The 22230-nt window shown below is 42.3% G+C and overlaps 1 protein-coding gene across 1 annotated transcript in view; it reads left to right on the top strand.

The window, feature by feature from the left end:
• LOC129708122 (dynein axonemal heavy chain 9-like) overlaps positions 1-22230 on the top strand; it is a 295482-nt gene that overhangs the window by 267550 nt on the left and 5702 nt on the right. Inside the window, exons 67-69 of the mRNA XM_055653686.1 lie at positions 2201-2371; positions 4571-4753; positions 6043-6432. Coding sequence (XP_055509661.1) covers positions 2201-2371; positions 4571-4753; positions 6043-6432 — 744 coding nt within the window. The remainder of the gene's footprint in view (positions 1-2200; positions 2372-4570; positions 4754-6042; positions 6433-22230) is intronic.

The raw sequence follows: 22230 nt of genomic DNA, 5'->3' as shown, positions 1-22230 counted from the left end.
ATCTCTGGCGCGGTAAGACAGCAACTGTACCGCTGCGCTACCATGATGCCGTTCTTTCTTGAAAGGTTGAGACTGCCTTTAAACTACCCGAGCTATCTCTCAGTCAGTCAGTCACTCAGTCACTCGTGATGTTGGCCCGCTGCTGCTCAGCCCACCCAAAGGGCAGGATGATTAGCCACTGAGCGCATGTAAATGAGCAGGCAGCATGCTGTTAGTGCAGGTTAATTGCACATCACAAAACACCGTCCCACGCCACCTCCCTTTAGATCTTAACAAACTTAGCCCCCCCTATGATTCTTGTTATCTAATTGTTTCTTTCATGAATTCTGGCTCACAAGGCAGAGGCACAAACGACTGATAATGGGCCAATTAATGGCCGATAGCAATAGTACACAGCAGCCTGCATCATTTGCACAGTCAGACATCATTCCAACAGCTTGCATCCACATAAAATACACGGCCTTTGTGGGTTCAGCTCCAGGACACAATGATAAGGCTGAATTGCTCTCTGATTATACAAGGGATTTTGCAAAGAACTGCATGGCTTCAGCTCGGCTTTTGTAGACTTGCTGCTACAAATGGGGACAGACTGGGTTTTTGTAAAAAAAGCTGCATGACGTCCCTCATCAACCTATGTAATGTCATCTTGGAATGTACCTCTTCAGTAAATATATAAATAAGGAATACAAACAGCACACCTAATGCAGAGACAACCAATACAGAGAGACGGCACAGTGGCACAGCTCGATCAGCTGCCTCACAGTGCCAGAGACCCCCAGGTTCAATCCCCACCTTGGGCGCTGTCTGTGAGTAGTTTTCATGTTCTCCCTGCAACCTCGTGGGTTTTTTCTGGTTTCCACCCACATCCCAAAGACGTGTGGTTTGTAAGTTAATTGGCCACGCTAAACTGCCCCTAGTGCGTAGGGAGCAGATGCAAAAGTGGGGTAACAGAGAACAGCTTGAACGGTTATTGATGGCTGGCATGGACTCGCTGGGCCGAAGGGCTTGTTTCCATGCTGCAAGTCTATAACTAAAACTAAAAACTAAAACAACCAGGGAAGAAAAGCATTCCGGATCAAGTATACTCCTGGATAATACCATCCGTTTAAATGTTTTATGAAATGAAAACAGAAAGTGCAGGAAACTCTTCGCAGGTCAGGCATCATCTGTCGAAAGAAAGATAAAGTCAATGTTTTACATCTGAGACCCACCAGAACTATTTACAGTGGGTCTTGGCTCCTAAATATTAATCTCTGTTTCTCTTTGCCCACATACTGCCTGCTCCACTGTGTGTTTCCAGTATTTTCTATTTTAATTTCAGATTTCCACCATCTGCAGCTTTTTAGTTCTATTTGTTTAATGATTTTCTAAATATATTTATATTATTACTAGACCAAGTGCAGACCCGTTGGGTCTGCTCCCCCAATGGTGTGATCCCCCAACCCAATATTCCACCATGCACCCGTCTCCTCCAACGGAACTGAAGCCGTTCCCAAATGTAAGATTCCAGCACTCCCCTGCCTCCCTCAGCAGTGGATTAAAAAAAAATTCCAATTGCACCTCCCCTGCCTGCTGCAGCAGTGAAAAGTTCAGAGTGTTCTTGTCTTGCAACTTTGTTTTGAAGTGTGTTGGAAGCTGATAGGAAGGAGCAGCCATCAACAAATCAAAAGGCAGAAAGGCAGCCGGACGCCGGACGGCAGGCGGCAGCCACACAGTTTTAATATATAACTAGACCAAGTGCAGACCCGTTGGGTCTGCTCCCCCAATGGTGTGATCCCCCAACCCAATATTCCACCATGCACCCGTCTCCTCCAACGGAACAGAACCCGTTCCCAAATGTAAGATTCCAGCACTCCCCTGCCTCCCTCAGCAGTGGATTTAAAAAAAAATCCAATTTCACCTACCCTGCCTGCTGCAGCAGTTCCAATTGCAATACCAATTGGCCCTCCCCCTCCTGTTGAAGCACTTGCTGTGATATCCCGTTGAGGTGAAAAGTTCAGAGTGTTCCTGTCTTGCAACTTTGTTTTGAAGTGTGTTGGAAGCTGATAGGAAGGAGCAGCGAATCAAAAGGCAGAAAGGCAGCCGGACGTCAGGCGGCAGGCGGCAGCCACACAGTTTTAATATATGATAGATAGATAGATGAACCAGAGTTTGACGCTGATGTTGTATTGTTGTTTAGCATGCTCCTTTTCCTCATCAGTACATCGATGACGTGCTTCCACCTGAATCTCCCTACCTCTACGGTCTCCACCCCAATGCTGAGATTGGCTTCCTCACGTTGACCTCGGAAAAGCTCTTCCGTACAGTGCTGGAAATGCAGCCCAGGGACAGCAGTGGTGGAGAGGGCGGAGGAATCACACGAGAAGAAAAGGTAAACCAAGAAGCTAAAACTGTCGTTTCCAAAGATCTATAGCGAATGATTGCTGTTTCCAGCAAATCATAGTTCGTCATATCAGATGCAAACTAAATTTGTTATTTGCTCAATCCTGATTTTTGCAAAGTAATGGACATAACTGGAGGTTATCGGCAGTGGCGGACTGGGTCTAAAAATATTGGTTGCCAGGAGACAAAGGGGGCCCACTTGCCATCGGGCAAGCTGACACCCTGGCCAGTCCGCCACTGGTTATCGGGTAATTGACTGAGAAACCCGTGTTCCAATGCCTGTGAGTGTAGAGCAGGTTGTTGCTGCAAATACTATTATGCTAGTGAACAGACCCTCAGAAAGGAAATATTAACTTGAAGATTAACTTGACAATTCAATGTCTGCACCAATTATTCTTCATGCCTCAGTCCCTCACCCACATTGAAGTCATTGTGCCTTTTCATTGTTTCTTCTTCAGTTTACAATGAACTTTAATTTTTCCATTGGGAAAGTTTTATTTTTTGTTTTGCTTATAGCTTAGAAACTAGGATATGCAGTTAAAATTTTAATTTATTCAATCGTCAACTCCAGCTCCAAACCTCTGATCTATTGAGCCAAACCTTACATAAATGTCAACTCTTGTGATATTCGGCTAGGAAAATCCCACATCACATGGGGACCCATCCCATTGTCTAATGACCCATAAACCGCTGACACCCGCACTAATCAAGAATCTACCCGTCTGTGCCTTAGTTATGTTCCTGTTGTTGTGATAAGGAAGAGAAACATTCCCAATGAGAGGACACTAGGACAAAGACAAAGGACATTTATTGTCACATACACCATTTCTGGTGCAGTGAAATTTGAGTTGCCATTTGCAGCACACCAACAAAAGTAAGGCACCACATTAAAGACAAATTTAACATAAAACATAAAAACATCCCCCACTGTGAGGGAAGGCAACAAAGTCCAGTCATTTTCCTTTTGTTCACCTCGTAGTCGGGGCCTATTTGAGGCCTCCGCAGTCACCACAATGGGAAGGTATTACTTTAATTAAGATAAACTGGCAGCAAACCCACACCTAGAGTATTGTGGGCCATATTGTCACCTATTGGTCAGGAAGGATGTTAATGCATTAGATGTAGTTGAGAGGAAGTTTCCTGGACTGACCCGTGGGAAGATGAGTTGCCTAATAGGAATTTGGACATGCTAGGCTTATTTCCACTAGTTTACAAGAGCAAGATTGGACTTGATTCTAAGAAATAAGATTTTGAGAAATCTAGATAGATTCCACGGTGGCGCAGTGGTAGAGTTGCTGCCTCACAGAGCCAGTGCCCCGAGTTCGATCCTGGCCACGGCTGCTGTATGTACAGAGTTTGTATGTTCTCCCTGTGACCACATGGGTTTTCTCTAGATGCTCTGGTGTCCTCCCACACTCCAGGACATACAAGTTTGTAGGTTAATTGGCTTGGTATAGTGTAAATTGTACTTAGTATGTACATAGAAATTAGGTGCAGGAGTAGGCCATTCGGCCCTTCGAGCCTGCACCGCCATTCAATATGATCATGGCTGATCATCCAACTCAGTATCCTGTACCCGCCTTCTCTCCATACCCCCTGATCCCTTTAGCCACAAGGGCCACATCTTAAATATAGCCAATGAATTGGCCTCAACTAGCTTCTGTGGCAGAGAATTCCACAGATTCACCACTCTCTGTGTGAAAAATGTTTTCCTCATCTCGGTCCTAAAAGATTTCCCCCTTATCCTTAAACTGTGACCCCAAGTTCTGGACTTCCCCAACATCGGGAACAATCTTCCTGCATCTAGCCTGTCCAACCCCTTAAGAATTTTGTAAGTTTCTATAAGATCCCCCCTCAATCTTCTAAATTCTAGCGAGTACAAGCCGAGTCTATCCAGTCTGTCTTCATACGAAAGTCCTGGCAAAGTCCTGTAGGATGGTGCTAGTGTACAGGGTGATTGCTGGTCGGCACGGACTCAGTGGGCTGAGGGGCCTGTTTCCATGCGGTATCTCTAAAAAAAAAGCCAATAATCCTATTGTTGTATCTCAAGTGAAAATGAGAATATGGATCACCTTTGAAGCAGTAAAAACCATTGGTTTAGCAAAGCCAGGGTCATGCCTGTAATTTGGTGAACCACCACTGTTCAATCTTGTGGAGATTTTCACAGTTCCCCTTCCCAACATTCCAGGTAAAGGCTACTTTGGACGAGATAGTGGAAAAGTTACCAGATGAGTTTAACGTCCCAGAACTGATGAGCAAGGCAGAGGAGAGGACACCTTACATCCTGGTGGCTTTTCAGGAGTGTGAACGGATGAATATTCTTACATCAGAGATCAAACGCTCACTCAAGGAGCTGGGCTTGGGACAGAAGGTACGTTTAGAAACAACACAATAACTATTTGGTATGATGGTCGGAGGAGGAAAAGGGGAAAAGACAACATTTAAAAATGCCAACATTTAAGAAACAGGTCGACAGGTTTGGAGGGATGTGGGCCAAATGCAGGCAGGTGGGACTAGTGTAGCTGGGATGTGTTGGCCTGTATGGCCAACTTGGGCTGAGGACCTGTTTCCACACTGTATCACTCTATAACTTTCAAACATGAAAATTAATGGTTTACTAGACCAAGTGGGACCCGTTGGGTCCTTGTCACATGGGAATCCTGGTCCCCCAACGCAACCCGTTCCCCCAACGCAATATTCCACCACTCGCCAATAGGCCCCAATTGTGGCTCATTCCCTCTTATTCACCCTTCCACATTTTAAACTTGGAGTCCCGCTCAGTGTGAGCTCGGACATGTTTTCAGAACATTTTGAGCTTCTGCACTTGTTAACTTATCAAGCCTCATGTTTGCATCAATTGAGATGGGCAGAGAGTGATGCTTTAATTATAAATCACCATTTACTAATGAGATCCAGGCGGATATAAATCATTTTCAATGTGCTGACTGCTTTTAAGTTCCAGCTGGGCAAAATCATATTTGCAGTGTTTTGCTCTGCATGACCAGGATGTAAAGTATTCTGTTTTTGAGACAACGAGACACTTGTCAAATGGCAAAGTGGTGCAGCTGGTAGAGCTGCCCACTCACCACGCCAGAGACCCAGATTCCATCCTGACCACGGGTGCTGTCTGTGTGGAGTTTCCAAAAACTTCACCGCACTGGGTGAAAAACTCTCCATCCTAAAAAAAAGCATGCTCCTCATTCTTAGAATGTGACTACTTGTAGTGGGTACTCAACCAGTGAAAAGCACTATTTTGTGGAGTAACATAAGAATTTTGTCAGTTTCGATGAGATCGCAGCTTATTCTTTTGCTCTCCGGAGGGAGTGGAGGCCTGGTTTACACAGCCTCTCTTATTACAAACCTGCAATCAGTATGGTGAATCTCAATTGTAATCCCTTAGCAAGTGTAGCCTGTCTTTAGCTAATGCCAACCCAGTGTACAACACTTCAGATGAGGTCTCATGTAATGCAATGTCACAGAACGAAAATAGTATAATGGTAAATTGCCAAAAAAAAACAAAACCAAAGAAAACGTCAAAAATCATTCTAGATTGAGGCATTTTTTTGGTGACAAACAGCGCAAATAAATCTGAGGCTGCTGTATGATACTGAGTCAACTACTACCACTAGATTTCTCCTTAACTTTCCTTGCCTTATCTAGGGAGAGCTGACCATGACAAGCGACATGGAGAGCTTGCAAAATGCTATCTTCTTTGACCAAGTACCAGATTCGTGGAATAAACGAGCCTACCCATCGATGACTGGGCTGGCCAACTGGTTCGTTGATCTCCTCAGTCGTATTAAGGAACTGGAAACCTGGACGTCTGATTTTGCTCTCCCTTCTGCGGTATGGCTTGCCGGCTTCTTCAACCCCCAGTCCTTCCTCACAGCTATCATGCAGTCGATGGCACGGAAGAATGAATGGCCTTTAGACAAGATGTGTCTGCAGTGTGATGTTACCAAGAAAACCCGTGAGGATTGTAACAGCCCTCCGCGGGAGGGTGCCTATGTACATGGCCTGTTTATGGAGGGGGCCCGCTGGGACTCACAGGTACGTAACAACCTTTCTCTATTGTTCCAATTAAGTTTTTTAACAATCACTGTTTTTCTGAATGGGTATGTAACTAACCCTGCTTTATTTGGAAGTTTAGATCCTGTTCAATTCTTGGTTCTCGGTTTCTAGGTCCTCCAAAATATTCCAAATGGAATTTAAACTGGAGATGGTGAAGGGAGGACTTAAGCCAGAAAGGGTTATTGGGAAGAAAGAGCTACTTTAAATTTAGTTGCATCTGGTTGGGTAACTATAGTTGGGTGGAGATTATTCCATGCTTTAATTGTGCGGGGGAAGAACGAATTGCTGTACACATCTGTCTTTGTAGCTGGGATCACAAATTGCATCGAATGCCCTCGTCTGCTCCTAATTGGTTTGGGTTTGGTGTAGGTCTTGTAATCAATGTAATTAAAGCAACTGCAAACTCTTTGCATATTGGCACAGGTCAATTGAGTACAGAGGAACTACAATGGGAATAGATTTAAAAGAAGCAACATTGCTTCTGGCCCTTTTAATACGAGTACTTAATTCTGTATTTCTTGAGCTTGATTCAGAGCCCATGTTATAGGATGCCTACTTTATGCAAAAATAAAATGTATTTATTCTTATTTCTCATTTTGCGACATAGAATAGACACTGGACAAGTCCTCAATGGGCTTAAATTGTTTTTTTGGGGGGAGATTATGGCCAGTGCTGTTTGGCATTAATGCAATGTCTATCACTGTAAATCCTCACTTCCATTCATGTTGGTGTAATACAATGTAATAATGTTGTTTCTTGTGACACTAACTCAATATTTACCATAGTTTACACCTTTTAGTATTTTCTGACTGGATATAACTCAATGAAAAAGGATTTAAAATCTTGCAGAAGTCAGCAAAACAAAATTAATTTTCCAGCTCTCTATTGGGTGTCCAATTTACCCTCTCCCCCGTTAAGTTATTGATCACAAACTTAGCTGGAATAATAATATTTAAAAAAACGTTTGCTACAAGAACAGTAAAAAAGTCCAAGTATCCTTCAGTGAATGACTCACCTCCGGACTGCTCAAAGCATTTCGACCATGTACAAAGCACAAATCAAGGGTGATAGAACAGTTACCACTTACCTGGATGAATGCAGCTCCTTTAATACGGACAGCTTAATAACATTCACAGCAAAACAGCCATTAGCTCTTCACTTTATCCACCTTCTCCTTTGAAACTCAGCAAGCCTTCTTTGACAGCACCACCCAAACCCTTGGCTTTTACCATCTAAAAGAATGGAGCAGATGTGAAAATTGCACTTCCTTCAAGTCACATACTATCTAGCTCAGAAATAAATCTTTTTGGAGCAGCACTGTGAGTATCTTCCCAGAGGGGACCAAGAATGTGGTTTTATACCAATTTCCTGAGGGAAATTGGGTATTGGCAATAAATCCTCACCTTGCCAGTGATATCCATATAGCAGGAATTAAATGGGAAGCAAAGGATACTTGCTTTGTCCTTGTCAATTGAGAGATGTATATATATTTGCAGTGTGATAATCCAGTAGCTGGCTAGTTTAATGCATCATTTGTTTGAGATACAAAGTTTGTTTCACACATGTCCATTGCAATGTGTTGAACATATTTGTGAAAGTTCCCTTTTAATGAGCTAAATAATTGACGTGATTTCAACTTTTCATCCATGTGGCACATCAGTTCGATCATTATCCACTGGCCTGAACCGGTTGAATAGAGTCCATCAATGAATATTTCAATAAACATGCCAGTTTGAATCTTGCTTTCAAAATGAGATTAGATTAATCTTGCATAATTACGGACCATTATATTTATGGGAACATAATCGAACTCTGATTAAATTTTGCATCGAGTCTGAGAATGCCACATTTCAGTGAAAAGCTGAAAACAACTTTAATTAAAGCTGGCACACGGTAGGTTCTTGCTGCTGGATCCCAAGTTTGATTTTATAACCATATAACCATATAACAATTACAGCACGGAAACAGGCCATCTCGGCCCTACAAGTCCGTGCCGAACAAATTTTTTTTCCCCTTAGTCCCACCTGCCTGCACTCATACCATAACCCTCCATTCCCTTCTCATCTTGATCTTGCATTTTGACTACACAGAGGTTGCATGTTATATTTGCATGAATTTCCCCTTAGTACTCTAATACCTAAAGATATGTTTGTAGGTTAATTGTTAATTGAGTAAAATTACACTTGAGGTAGATGAATGGGAACATGAATCAAAAGGGGAATGGATGGGCTTGAGTTGAGAGAATAAATTGCAGGGGTACCAGAAAATAAGGAAATAGGAAATGGGATTCAAAGGATCCTTCCCCTGGAGCAGACATGGGCAAGTTGGGCTGAATGTTGTTATAGGCTATAAGGGCCTGTCCCAATTCACGACCTCTGCCGAGTTTGCCCTTGACTTATACTCGCAGCATGGTCGTCACTAGGTCGTAGGTAGGTCGTAGGTAGGTCGTAGGTAGGTTGTGATGTTAGTCGTAGGTACTCGTGGCATCAAGTAGGTCGGGGTGTTTTTCTAGCCTGATGAAAAATGTCCACGAGTAAAAAAGGTCGTGAATTAGGTCGTGAAAGTGGGGCAGGTCATTAAGGTTGTTGTAAAGGGATAGTTCAGTTTAGTTTAGCGATCCAGGATGGAAACAGGCCCTTCGACCCACCAAGTTCATGCCGACCAGCGATCCCCAAGTACTAACACTATCCTACACACAATTTACACTTTTACCAAGCCAATTAGCCTACAAACCTGTACGTCTTTGGACTGTGGGAGGAAACCGGAGTACCCAGAGAAAACCCACGCAGGTCACTGGGAGAAGGTATAAACTCAATACAGACAGCACCCGTAGTCAGGTATTTAATAAGTCAACATGTGTTGGTACAGAAATAATCATCGACAATTGGTTGAAAGACTGAAAGCAGAGTGGGAATAGGAGATCCCACCATACGGGGGGGTAGGGAGGGAATTTAGGAGGATCTGGTGTGGGACACTTTATAAATTTGTCGGCACCCTTGATGTAGCGACTCTGAATACCTTGGGTATGCGAAACAACAAATTTTACTGTGACTTGTCACATGTGATAATAAAGTATTCATTCATTCATGGTACTAGTGGCAGTTCTGCACCAATATAAAGAGCTAACCTATTTTCCTTTACGGACAGTTTTCCTGCATGCTCCCTTAACAAGAGGTCACCACAAATGCTTTCTGATCCGCTGAATTTTTTGTTTTCATTTGGAAATAATTGGGTAATTTTCAGTTTGGCAGATTGTTTTACTCCTGGGGTGCCACAAAGATCAGCTATTTACAATTCATACAATGACCTAGATGTAATGATAATATAACTCTGCTAACAATACAAATGCCAATTGGAAAGTGGGCTATAGGGAGGGTGCAAAGCAGCTGCAAAGAGCAATAGACAGGTTAAATGACTGGGAAAGAATATGAAGTATATCAAAATATGAGATTATTCATTTTGATATTAAGGGTAGTAAACATTAATTTGCAATCGTAAGGAACTGGTAAATGGTGGTGTATATCATGATTAGAAAGTAAAATGCAGAATGGTGAATGCAGAACAATTATGAAGGTACATGATTATTGACCTTAATTTTAAAATCTTACAATTATACAACTTTGGATATGGCGAGGCCATATCTAGAGTTTTATGTACACTCTTTGTCTTCAGTCCCCAGGAGGATCTAATGTACTTCTCCTGTGAAAGGTAATTGTGCTGGATTGCCCAAAACCTCCTGGAATTCAGAGACAGTAGATAAAAGTTTCAAAGAGAGAATGGCACAATACTTATGACTTCCTGCAGAAAACTCTCAAACAATAGGACATATTTTTGTTTAGAGATACAACGTGGAAACAGGCCCTTCGGCCCACCGTGTCCACGCCGACTAGCAGTCCCCGAACACTAACACCATCCTAAACACATACACACACTCGGGACAATTTACAATTTTACCAAGCCAATGAACATACGTGGGAGGAAACCAAAACACCCGGGGAAAACCCACGCAGGTCACGGGGAGCACGTACAAGCTCCATACAGGCAGCATCCGTAGTCAGGATTGAACGCACGTCTCTGGCGCTGTAAGGCTGCAACTCTATCGCTGAACCACTGTGCCGCCCTAGACTGAGACAGTTGTGAATATTTGTCATTGTTTCCTTTGCATCTCAGTGCACCAGTTGCTTCTCCAACACTATCCATTGATGGAGTTCATGTTTCACTTATTAATGGAACCCTGAGCATTTATTTCATGTTTAAACAATGCACATGAAATGTCAAACACTTCAAATTTGTAAAAGTAAGAGGATGTTACTTAACATTCCATTCTTATTATTCTTATTATAAAACCAAACGATTTTATTTTTTCATTCTGCAGTGTACAGGGTAACTCAATTCCTCAGAGGGATGTGCTGTGCAATGTGATATTTAGGATCACTTAATAAATAGCCAGCACAGCAACAGCACTAGTTCATGCCGGGTATCGTTAAATATTGATGTGCATTGATGAAACTTTGAATGGATGTTTAAGAAAAAACAAAAATCACAGTTTAATAAGACCAATCAATTTATTATGCAAAGAAAGGCCTGTCTGCTGTGCAGGGAATTAATATTCCCATCTTCAAGTGCTACAGAGTTGACCTCTCTCTACAAATACAAACCTGACCTGCGATTAATGGGAAAGTCTCTATAATGATGGACCTAGTGGATGGTAGAGTATTCTGTACTCAGCGAACAGCAGATGAGGCAGCTCAGTGTTGTTAGCAGAAGCAATGTACTTCTTATCATCGGGTGCAGCAGCATCTATGGAGCGAAGGAGATAGGCAACGTTTTGGGCCGAAACCCATCTTCAGACCGATGGGGGGTGGGGGTGGGGGGGTCCCCCGGACTGTGCTACTATAGCCAACAGGAACCTTTGTAAGAGGAGGTTCCTGCAGGGAAAACACAACCTGGTAAGTAATGAAAACTTACCTGTAGGTTTTTTACTTAGCGCTGGCAGGAATGAGTTGCCTGCCTCGCCATGCGGATGACGATAATGATACGCATGCGGCCTGGCGGGACTTCTTCACGGAATCACTCACGTGACTCCGAAGTAAAATGTGATTTCTGGACCTTTCACCAATGCTTGATGTACTTGCTATTAAAATATTCATGACACCAACCCCTCCCTCGAACACTGCCTGCAAGTTTGTTCTTCCAAAAAAACTGCTCCTCATCTGTTTAGGAACTTCTGTTGTGTGTTTCCAACTCCAGTCAATGTGCTGCCTGAGGTTATTGCGACTATTGAGAGGACTGATCAGATGCTCGTGGCCCATATATGCTGGCTCTCCTGTCCTTGAACTTTGGAGATGCAATCTATTTCACACAACTATGGGCACACGGTTCAGATCTAAACTTAAAGGACTCTTGGACAAGTATGTAGATAGGAAAGGTTTAGAGGGAAGGTACACAAAAAAGCTGGAGAAACTCAGCGGGTGCAGCAGCATCTATGGAGCGAAGGAAATAGGCAACGTTTCGGCCCGAAACGTTGCCTATTTCCTTCGCTCCATAGATGCTGCTGCACCCGCTGAGTTTCTCCAGCTTTTTTGTGTACCTTCGATTCTCCAGCATCTGCAGTTCCTTCTTAAACAAGGTTTAGAGGGATATGGGCCAAAGGGATTAGCTGAGATGGGGTATCTTGGTCAGCATGGACAAGTCGAGCCGGAGGGCCTGTTTCCATGCTGTATGACTCTATGACTGATATGTCAGTTTCTAATCTATTTAAATAAGGTTTGACCGAGAACATTTCATGTATTTTTGTAATTCAGTAGATGGAGCCTCTGGGCTGTTACATTTGTTAACTAGATGATTCACTGCAATATATTGATACTCACTGTTTCACAGGTTTCCATTGCTGTTAGTCCCTAGATAACATGTTAATGTGATCTGTAATCCTTTGCTTAATGCGATGGTGCACTTCCATAACACATTGTGACACCGAACAGCTGATTGATGCTAATATGGAACAAGAGCAAAAGATTGTAGGCACTGGATGGAGGTCAATGTGACCCTGATTTCATTACTGCAAATTAATTGCAGATTATGACTTGCGCTCACTGCTAAAGAGGGCAATCTTTGTCGTGCACCTGTCATGTCCTAAGTCTGTATTTCACCTCAAATGGTCAGAGGATCAGGTCCAGGAACACCTGCCCTGTGTTTGTAGGGACTCCTATACACTGCATCTACTTTACTGCCCAGCTCCCTCTCTCTCAATGGCTTCAGTTTGAAATTAATCTTTCGAGGAGCGGTGAAATGTTTAGTGCAGGAAGGAACTGCAAATGCTGGCTTAAACCGAAGATACACACAAAAAGCTGGAGTACCTCAGAGGGTCAGACAGCCTCTCTGGAGAAAAGGAATTGGTGACGTTTGAAGAAAGGTCTCAACCCAAAACGTCCCCTATTCCTTTTCTCCAGAGATGCTGTCTGACCTTCAGAGTTATTCCAACGTTTTGTGTCTACCTTCTGTAGGTATGTTGCAAAACCTACCTTAAGCGTCGCTGCAGATCTATCCCAGTCCGTGTGTGTGATTATGGCGCCGTTTAGAGGGGGGCGGGTTTAAAACGCGATTTTCCCTAGGCTGTTCAAATCGAGCTTGTTCAGCCTACCTCAGTTGCTGACGAAAAATCACTTGAAGTTTTGCTTGCTGGAGCTATATTTACATTTTACGGGTTTATTTAATTATTATAGTAAGTTAAAAATTAACCTCTAAACCCGCGACCGCCGACAACGGGTCGGATCTCATACAGGGGACAATGGAAGGTAGGTTGTTTATTTTTACATTAAAAAGCGCTTCTTAAGATCCCTTTATACAAAGTTTTATGTTGCGAGTAGCTAATTTGGAGCCCATTATATCCCACAGTATTTTTCTGGGCATTTGGGGGCTCAAATCTACCGTAATGTGAACATTCTAAACCAGCGTGTTCCACAGGATCCCACTCAAAAGCTGATTTAAATGGCCATTAATTTACAGCAATTGAACACTAAATTCCTTCCATTTGGCCTATAAATTAATGCAAATGAGATTTAAAAATCATGCTTTATTGTGAATTCTTTGTGAATATTATTTGGACACTTAGGCTTTTTAAAAATGTTAATCATTTCTTAAGAAATGGATAGATGTTTAGATCTAGTAATTGAAGTTTGGAAGTAGCTACAATTGGGTAACTAACTAATTATATGCTTTAATTTCAGGTCATCCAAGTAAGATTATTTTATATTTGTTTCAGAATGCTTCAATCTATGATAACTGAAAATTTCATTCAGTTCTCTTAATTTTTAAGAAAGTTATGGGCTTTTGACTGTCCACGATCACAGCTTTTTTGTTATGTCCATAGAAAATCAATAGGGAACAAGATGCTAATTTCCAAGTATGAAAATGGCCATAACTTTTTTAAATACTTGAGATATGAAAGTGAATTAGATGTCAAATTAAACTTCTTTTTATGCTTTATCTGATGGGATAAATTGCAGACTTGATTTTTAAAATCTCAAAATTTTGTAACATTGCTACCTTCTGTGAAAATGTTTAATTCCTTTAAACTGTGGCATATCTTTAAGTTGAATTACAATGGAACTTGGTTGTTCCTGGAATTATGCATAATTATATCAATGTTAGACAATTCATTAAGATTTGTGCCAAATGTTCAAATATTTTGTTTGTCACTTATGTGAGAGTGGAAATTCTCCCCTTCATTGTCTATCCTAAAAGAAAAATATATTTCTTAGTCATAATGGCGTTGAGCTACAGTCCAGCAGAATGATTGTCTGCTTATTTCAAAGCACAACCAATTTTCACACACAGAGTTAAAACCATGAGGTGTCTGTTCTGGGCAGTGAGGGGGAAATTTGTCCCTGATGAATCTGCTTCTCAGCCTCAGTGGGGAAACCCCATTTACCTTTATCGATCAAAAAGATGATGCCCAACAATATACACTTGATCCCATCAGCTTCTGACATAAAATAGGTGCCAAAAGTGGAGACCATATAATAGCAGATAAGACAAACGGCCAATATGACTGTATCTAAAAACAATGATACAATGGCAAATCATAGAGTGTGGAAACAGGCCCTTCAGCCCAACTTGCCCACACTGGCAAACATGTCCCAGCTACACTAGTTCCTCCTGCCTGCATATGATCAATATCCCTCCAAACCTGTCCTACCCATATACCTGTCTAACTGTTTCTCAAATGTTGGGTTAGTCCCTGCCCCAACTATTTCCACTGGCAGCTTGTTCCATACACCCATCATTCCTATTAAATCTTTTCCCCTTCACCTTGAACCTATGTCCTTTGGTCCATGATTCACCTACTCTGGGCAAGAGACTCTGTACATCTAACCGATCTGTTCCTCATGATTTTGTACACCTCTAGAAGAACACCCCTCATCCGCCTGCGCTCCAAGGAATAGAGTCCCAGCCGACCCAACCTTCTAGACCCTCTCGCCCTGGCAACGTCCTTGTAAATCTTCTCTGCACCCTTTCCAGCTTGACAACGTCTTTCCTATAACGTGGTGCCCAGAACTGAACTCAATACTCTAAATGCGGCCTCACCAATGTCTTATACAAGAGAAGCAGAGAGGAGTGGACAGTGATGCAAGTTGTGATGAAAATAAAACATTGTCATATAGGAACAAAGATTCAGACTTTTCACTGTTAGGTTTAATTTTCCTTTAATCTAGCCAATTTTAACATGTTGTATTAGATCTGACTCCCTGAGAGACGGTTCCAAAAAAAATTATCCCAGTAGGTCACCTTTGGCATTAAAAAAAATGCTTAGATCACATCAAGGGAAAAATGGGTGACATTTATTAGAGAGTTACTCATCTGGGATTGGTGGAAAGCTCTGCAGTTTAAATAATGAAGGCAATTTGAATGCAGCTTACATTGTACATGGCCCTTGCATGAATATCAGCAGATTTCTCTGCAGTACATTATTGATTAGCTTCTTGGCAATCTTGCTCTTACACAAATTTGTGTGGAATCATAAACGATTGTGAGTGGTAACCACAGCCATTACTGATCTTACCATTGCTAATGTTCCCGGCTTATTGCGACATGACTCCTCTATTTTTTTTTCTCTGCTGCTTTGCTTCAGAATCCGGTTGTTTCAACTGTAGGAATTTACCATCAGTGTGGCCCGTGTTGGATGACAGTAAGCTGATTTAAAGATGCTTGTACAAGCCCCTGCTTCCAGGCATAGATACATTCTTACAATGTGTATCACTGGGACAGATAGCACAGGGCATGTGAAGAAGGACAAGCTACTCGAAGGAGGAATCTTATGACTTAAAATCAATCTGAGCTGCAAAGGGTCATTCCCTTATTTAAAGCCCTGTGAGGAAGTACATGCTTCAGTGAGAACACGCACATTGAAATCTGTCACTGGTTCAAACCATAAATGCAGCCGCAGGCGAAGAGCAAGGACTACATGTGTAAGAAGGAACTGCAGATGCTGGTTTAAACCGAAGATGGACACATAAACCTGGAGTAATGTCACTCATTCCTTCTCTCCAGTGATGCTGCCTGTCCCGCTGAGTAACTCTAGCTTTTTGTGTCTATCTTTGGCAAGGTCATTGTCATTATTGTCATTAACTCTTAAAGTGACCATTGCACTAAACTTCAATACTTCCAGGATGACCTGGAGATGTTGTAATAAGAAGGAACTGCAAATGCTGGTTTATACCAAAGATAGACACAGTGCTGGAGTAACTCAATGGGTCTGAAGAAGGGTCACAAACCGAAACGTCACCTATCCATTGTCTACAGAGATGCTTCCTGGCCCACTGTGTTACTCCAGCATTTTGTGTCTAGGTTTGAAGCTCTTTGCAGTTTTCCATTTTGTATTGTATAACTGAAGCTGCTGTTCAAAAAGTTAAGTATATTTCCAGTGATTAGCAACAGGGCTGCCAACTCTCACGCATTGAGTGTGAGACTCAGGCATTTCGCAAAATACTCATGCTCTACACTGATGACAGAAGTTGTCATGCTCAAATTTTTTTTTAAAGCAATATAAATAAATAAATAAATAAATAAATAAATAGATAAATAAACAAACAAATAGACGAATAAATAAATAAATAAATAAATAGATAAACTGATAAATAAATAGATAAATAAATGGATAAATAAATAAATAAATAAATAAATAAATAAATAAATAAATAAGTGAATGGACAGATAAATAAATAAATAAATAAATAAAGTCACACTCCTCCACACTCACCAATGAGAATAGTTTCCTGTCGGTGTGTTTCCAGTAAAGAACGAGCAATTTGATTGGCTTAAGCCCATTGCACACTATTTAAAATGGCAATGTAGACACAAATGCTGGAGAAACTCAGCGGGTGAGGCAGCATCTGTGTCTGAGTTTGACCCATCTTCAGACTCAAGCATTTCTCCAGCATTTTTGTCGACCACTCCATAGATGCTGCCTCACCCACATTCACATTCCCGTGCGTTTTCTATCCTGGGAAAAATGTTCTGACTGTCTACCCTATCTATGCCTCACATAATGTTCTACACTTGTATCAAATCTCCTCGCAACCTCCAGGAAACAAATCCAGGTCTATCCAACCTCTCGCTGTGGCTGAAACCTCTAATCCAGGTAGCATTCTGGTAAAACTCCTCTGTACCCTCTCCAAAGCTTCCACATCTGTCCTGTAATGGGGCGACCAGAACTGCAGCAAATATCCAAATGCAGCCTAACCAAAGTCCAGACGAGTTGCATCATAACTTCCTAACTCGTATATTCAATGCCTGTGGCAAAAAAGACAAGCATGCCATCCATCTTCTTTACTGCCCCATCTACTCGCGCTGCTACCTTCAGTGAGCAATAAACTTGGATTCTAAGATTCCTCTGCACATCATTGCTGTTCAGGATATTGCCATTTTCTGTATACTTTCCCCCACATTCAATCTCCCAAATTGCAACACCTCACACCCATATAGAAACGGCCCACTGAGACCATATACAAGAGGCGCTATGTGTTGGTGCCATTCCAAAGTCCAAGCTGCAGCTGACCATAAAGGGCCGTTGTCCTGGCAACAGGCCCCCCCAGCCCCAGTGAACCGTGGCCCCTCTCCTCGCGAGCCACCGTCAGCCTTTGTGCCCCTGGCGGTGCCTCCCGCAGCCGACCTTGAGGGGAACGGAAGGCAAGATCCAGGTCCTCTTACCGGCCCTTTGTTCCTTTGTCCACCATCACCCACGCCCTCCGCTATCTGGTCCTCGGGGATGAGCCTTGGCCGGACTTGGCAACTTCCCTCTTCAGATTCCATGGTAGACCAGCCCGGACTACTGCCAGGAGATGGACAAGGCACGACGGTCGTTCTGCCACAAGGCCTGTCTTGCCACTTGTCATAAGGCCAGAAGTGACAGCAGCAGAATTAGGCCAATCGGCCGATCAAGGCTACTCCACCATTCAATCATGTCTGATCTATGTCTCCCTCCTAAACCCATTCTCCTGCCTTCGCCCCATAACCCCTGACGCCCATACTAATCAAGAATCTATCTAGCTCACAATACTCCAAATGCAGCCTGACCAGCACCTCATAGAGCCTCAGCATTACATCTCTGTTTTTGTATTCCAGCCCTCTTGAAAAAAATGCTAGCATTGCGTTTGCCTGCCTTACTACTGATTCGACTTGCAGATTAACTATTTACAGAACCTATATCAGCACTCCCAAGTCTCTTTGCACCTCCGATTTCTGGATGTTTAGGTTAAAATGTATTTTGTATGTTTTTTTGCATTTTATTGGTATGACTGTAGGCCAAATCAAATTCCTCGTGCGTTACAAAACATACTTGGCTAATAAAGTATGATTATGATACGGATATGAAATCAACACTGTTAATTTCAGAGCGGTGTTACACAGGAAAACACTGTGATAATCACAATTACATTGTTGATGTTTGTGTGAGTCTTGGTGTTGTTGCTTTGTTGTTAAAAGGCCCATTTCTAGCCCATTACCGCCTACCCTCTATCACTGCCTATGACAGCAAGTGAAGTCCATCTTGTTGCTCAGTTGTCTAGAGCAGTGATTCCAAACCTGGGGCCACAGACACATTTTGGGATTTAGGGGGCCACAGGGTTCAATGAAGGGGGCCACAGAGCTACCACCATGTTGCCTCCTAAATTTAAGTTCTAATAAATTTAAATCAATGTAGTTGAAATATTTTTGATGTTTGTGGAATAGAATAAAAGAGAATATATGTACAATTAATAGACACTGATATTTTTATGGAAGGTATTATAATATTGAAGTACTTTTTTTCCGCTAATAATGTCAGGGGGGTGGGGGGGGGGGGCACAGAAAAATTAAAAGATCCCAAGGGGGCCATGAGCTAAAAAGGTTGGGAACCACTGATCTAGAGTGCAAGATGCTTCCAATTTTTCACATAAGTTACCTCTGCTGTAAAATAATTAGTATTAATCGAACATTGTGTATTGGATATGACACAAAAAGCAAAGGAATATTTAACATCAAACTAAAGTCCCTATGACAAAAATGGTACTGTTTGCATTGGTAATTTGCAATGCTAGAAAGGTAGATTTGATGTCGCACCATCACTGATCAAAGCTGTGTTTAGCCTAGCAACAAATATTCATTCAATATCTATGCCTAGAGTGCAGATTTAGCAATGTTAATTCATAGCATTTACTTGGTGCAGCAATGTCATATTTCTCAAGTTAATGTTATGCTTCTGTTAAATATGAGAGTAAATTCCTTCATGGAATATCTGGTTATTATAGCTTTGGAAGCTCAGCATCTTGAGTGAACCTGCAGTACCTCAGCATAGAGTGATACAGTGTGGAAACAGGCCCTTCGGCCCAACTTGCCCACAGCAGCCAACAATGTCCTAGCTACACTTGTCCCACTTGCCTACACTTCATCCATATCCCTCCAAACCTGTCCTATCCATGTCGATTTATTTTATATTTCTTGTTGTTAGCCGACTCCATTAGTAATTTGGTGCTCGGCTGTGCCAGCAGAACTCCACAATTTTGTTTTCCTTGAAACTTTAAATGTAACCACTTCCGTACATTCAAAGATCAACGGGTTTCCTCTAATTCCTTGTAAAACTTTCTGTTATCCCAAGGGGAAGGCTGACCCTAAAATCTATAAAATAGCACACGTGACAAAGGAAATATTGATCTTTCATGGCAGGCGAGGTAACACTATGGATCATCTTCACTGAGCTAAAGGAATACACATCATGGACCGTAACCAATAGATTTCAATGAAAAATACTTCCAATTATCTTTTGTTTCCTGGAGCTTAAATCATGAGGAGGCAGGATTTGAGTAACTTTCATGGCCTCGGAAAAGGACTGTCTGACCACCGGCTGTTAAACATCCATTGGGTTTGATCTATTGCATTTGCTGGATTTAGCCGAGTTGATTGAAGGAAGCTAATTAGTTATACTCGACTGCACAAAAAAATGTGTTTATGGCTTGCATTTGTGTGTGGATTAACCTTTAATTACACCATGTATGGGTGCCCCATTTGGGCACATTACCAATGCGCTCTGAGGATTTGCAAAAATGTTGGCATTTATGACACAATTTTGTTTTAATTGAGTACTTTATGCAATTGTTAAATATAGAACTGTGTCCAAAATGAGTGTATTTTAGTTCCACAGCACATGCAGATTCTATTCCCGTTCCAATAGGTAGGTTCTGTATTCTGCCTGCTGATGTAGATTGTTGTCATGCTATCCAACTCCAAATTCCACCATGGTGTTTTGTGATACTAACATTGTATTGTGTGGATAATTCTGCTGTTGTGTGTTGCTGAGCTATACTGCCAGTGCCACACTACACTTCCATATCTTCTTTAGCTGATATTTGCTCTACAAAGCTCGTATCGTTTAGCTGCGAGTACAAATGAGTTTACAGGGTGGAAATATCAAAGAGTAGAGGGCATAGTTTTGAGGTGAGAGGGGCAATGTTTAAAGGAGATGCGCAGGACAAGTTTTTCACACAGAGGGTGATGGGTGCCTGGATCATGTCGCCAAGGGTGGTGGTGAAAGCAAATAAGATGGTGGTGTTTAAGAGGCTTTTGCATAGGCACATGGATATGCAGGGAATGGTGAGATATGGATCATGTGCAGGCTGTTGAGATTCATTTATCTTGGCATCATCTTTCACACAGACATTGTGTGCTGAAAGGCTTGTTCCTGCACTGTGCTCAAGTCAAGTCAAGTTGAGTTTATTCGTCACATACACATACGAGATGTGCAGTGAAATGAAAAGTGGCAATGCTCGCGGACTTTGTGCAAAAAGACAAACAAACAAACAACCAAACAAACTATAAACACAATCATAAACACATACATATTAAATATTGGAAGGAAAAACATTCAGTAAAGTTAGTCCCTGGTGAGATGGGAGTTTACAGTCCGAATGGCCTCTGGGAAGAAACTCCTTCTCAACCTCTCCGTTCTCACTGCATGGCAACGGAGGCGTTTGCCTGACCGTAGCGGCTGGAACAGTCCGTTGCAGGGGTGGAAGGGGTCTCCCATGATTTTATTTGACTATCTGAGCTCCTTCATCCAATGTTTCCTGCACAAGGAAGGTTTTCCCTCTGCCTATATGAGCCAAGCAGTGACTTTATTTAATGAGGGTGTCATTGGGAACAGTACAGGTACTCTGAGATATATTCACAGGAAACAAATTTCCTGAAATCTTATACAGGTATTGGACAATTATCGTTGTGGGGAGAAGTAAGAGTCATGCATCGCTCCACCTGACTGGTCTACCAGCTTGCTTAACATCGACATCATTCTACTACCAGCTTGCTTAACAATGTTTATTCACCTCCTTCACCTCATCACAATTCAGGTCAGGTCGAGCGATGGATGACTTTGATTCATTTCAGTCCAGATCAGAGTTGTCATGATCTTCAGTGAAACATGGACCACATTGGCACCAGCTCCAAAATACCATGAAATATAAATACGTCTGGAAAAATAATTCCAGTTTGCTATCTCTGAACTAGTGTCTCAGTCTTTGACAGAAAGTGTCTGGGACAGACAAGTCTGATAACATTGACTTGAGCGGAAAAACGGATACATCATGATTTCCTTCCAACCAGGGCTGCTGACATTGTTTGTGCATTAACTTGGCATTCATTGGGGAGAGTTACATTTACAACCACATCATCTTCACGACTTCCATGACTTTTAACTGTTGGCGGGTGTATTTGTAACATGGTCTGAAAGAGTTGATAAGTGAGTGTAGGAAGGAACTGCAGACGCTGATTTACACCGAAGATAGACACAGAACGCTGGAGTAACTCAGCAGGAAGATTGTTCCTGATGTTAGGGAAGTCCAGGACAAGGGGTCACAGCTTAAGGATAAGGGGGAAATCCTTTAAAATTGTTTGTGCATTAACTTGGCATTCAGAGGGGAATCTCAACTCTCAACCACAGAGGGTTCACGCCACTTCATGACTTATTTAAGAGGGAGTTGGCGGGTGTATTTGTGGCTAAGGGGATGGGGGTATGAAAGAGGTGGGATAAGTGAGATCAGTATGAAGGAACTGCAGTGCAGGCTGATTTACACCGAAGATGGACTACTCCTGAACGCTGGAGTAACTTTCAGCATGACAGGCAGCACCTCTGGAGAGAAGGAGTAGGTAACATTTCGGGTCAAGACCCTTCTTCAGACTGAGTGTCACGGGAGATGGAGACATGGAAGGTTAAGGTGTGAAAACACGGATCAAAGGATCATCGTCACCCAT

This window comes from Leucoraja erinacea, chromosome 23, assembly GCF_028641065.1.
Source record: "Leucoraja erinacea ecotype New England chromosome 23, Leri_hhj_1, whole genome shotgun sequence".
NCBI lineage: Eukaryota > Metazoa > Chordata > Chondrichthyes > Rajiformes > Rajidae > Leucoraja > Leucoraja erinaceus.
This window is presented reverse-complemented; position numbering and strand designations above follow the sequence as displayed.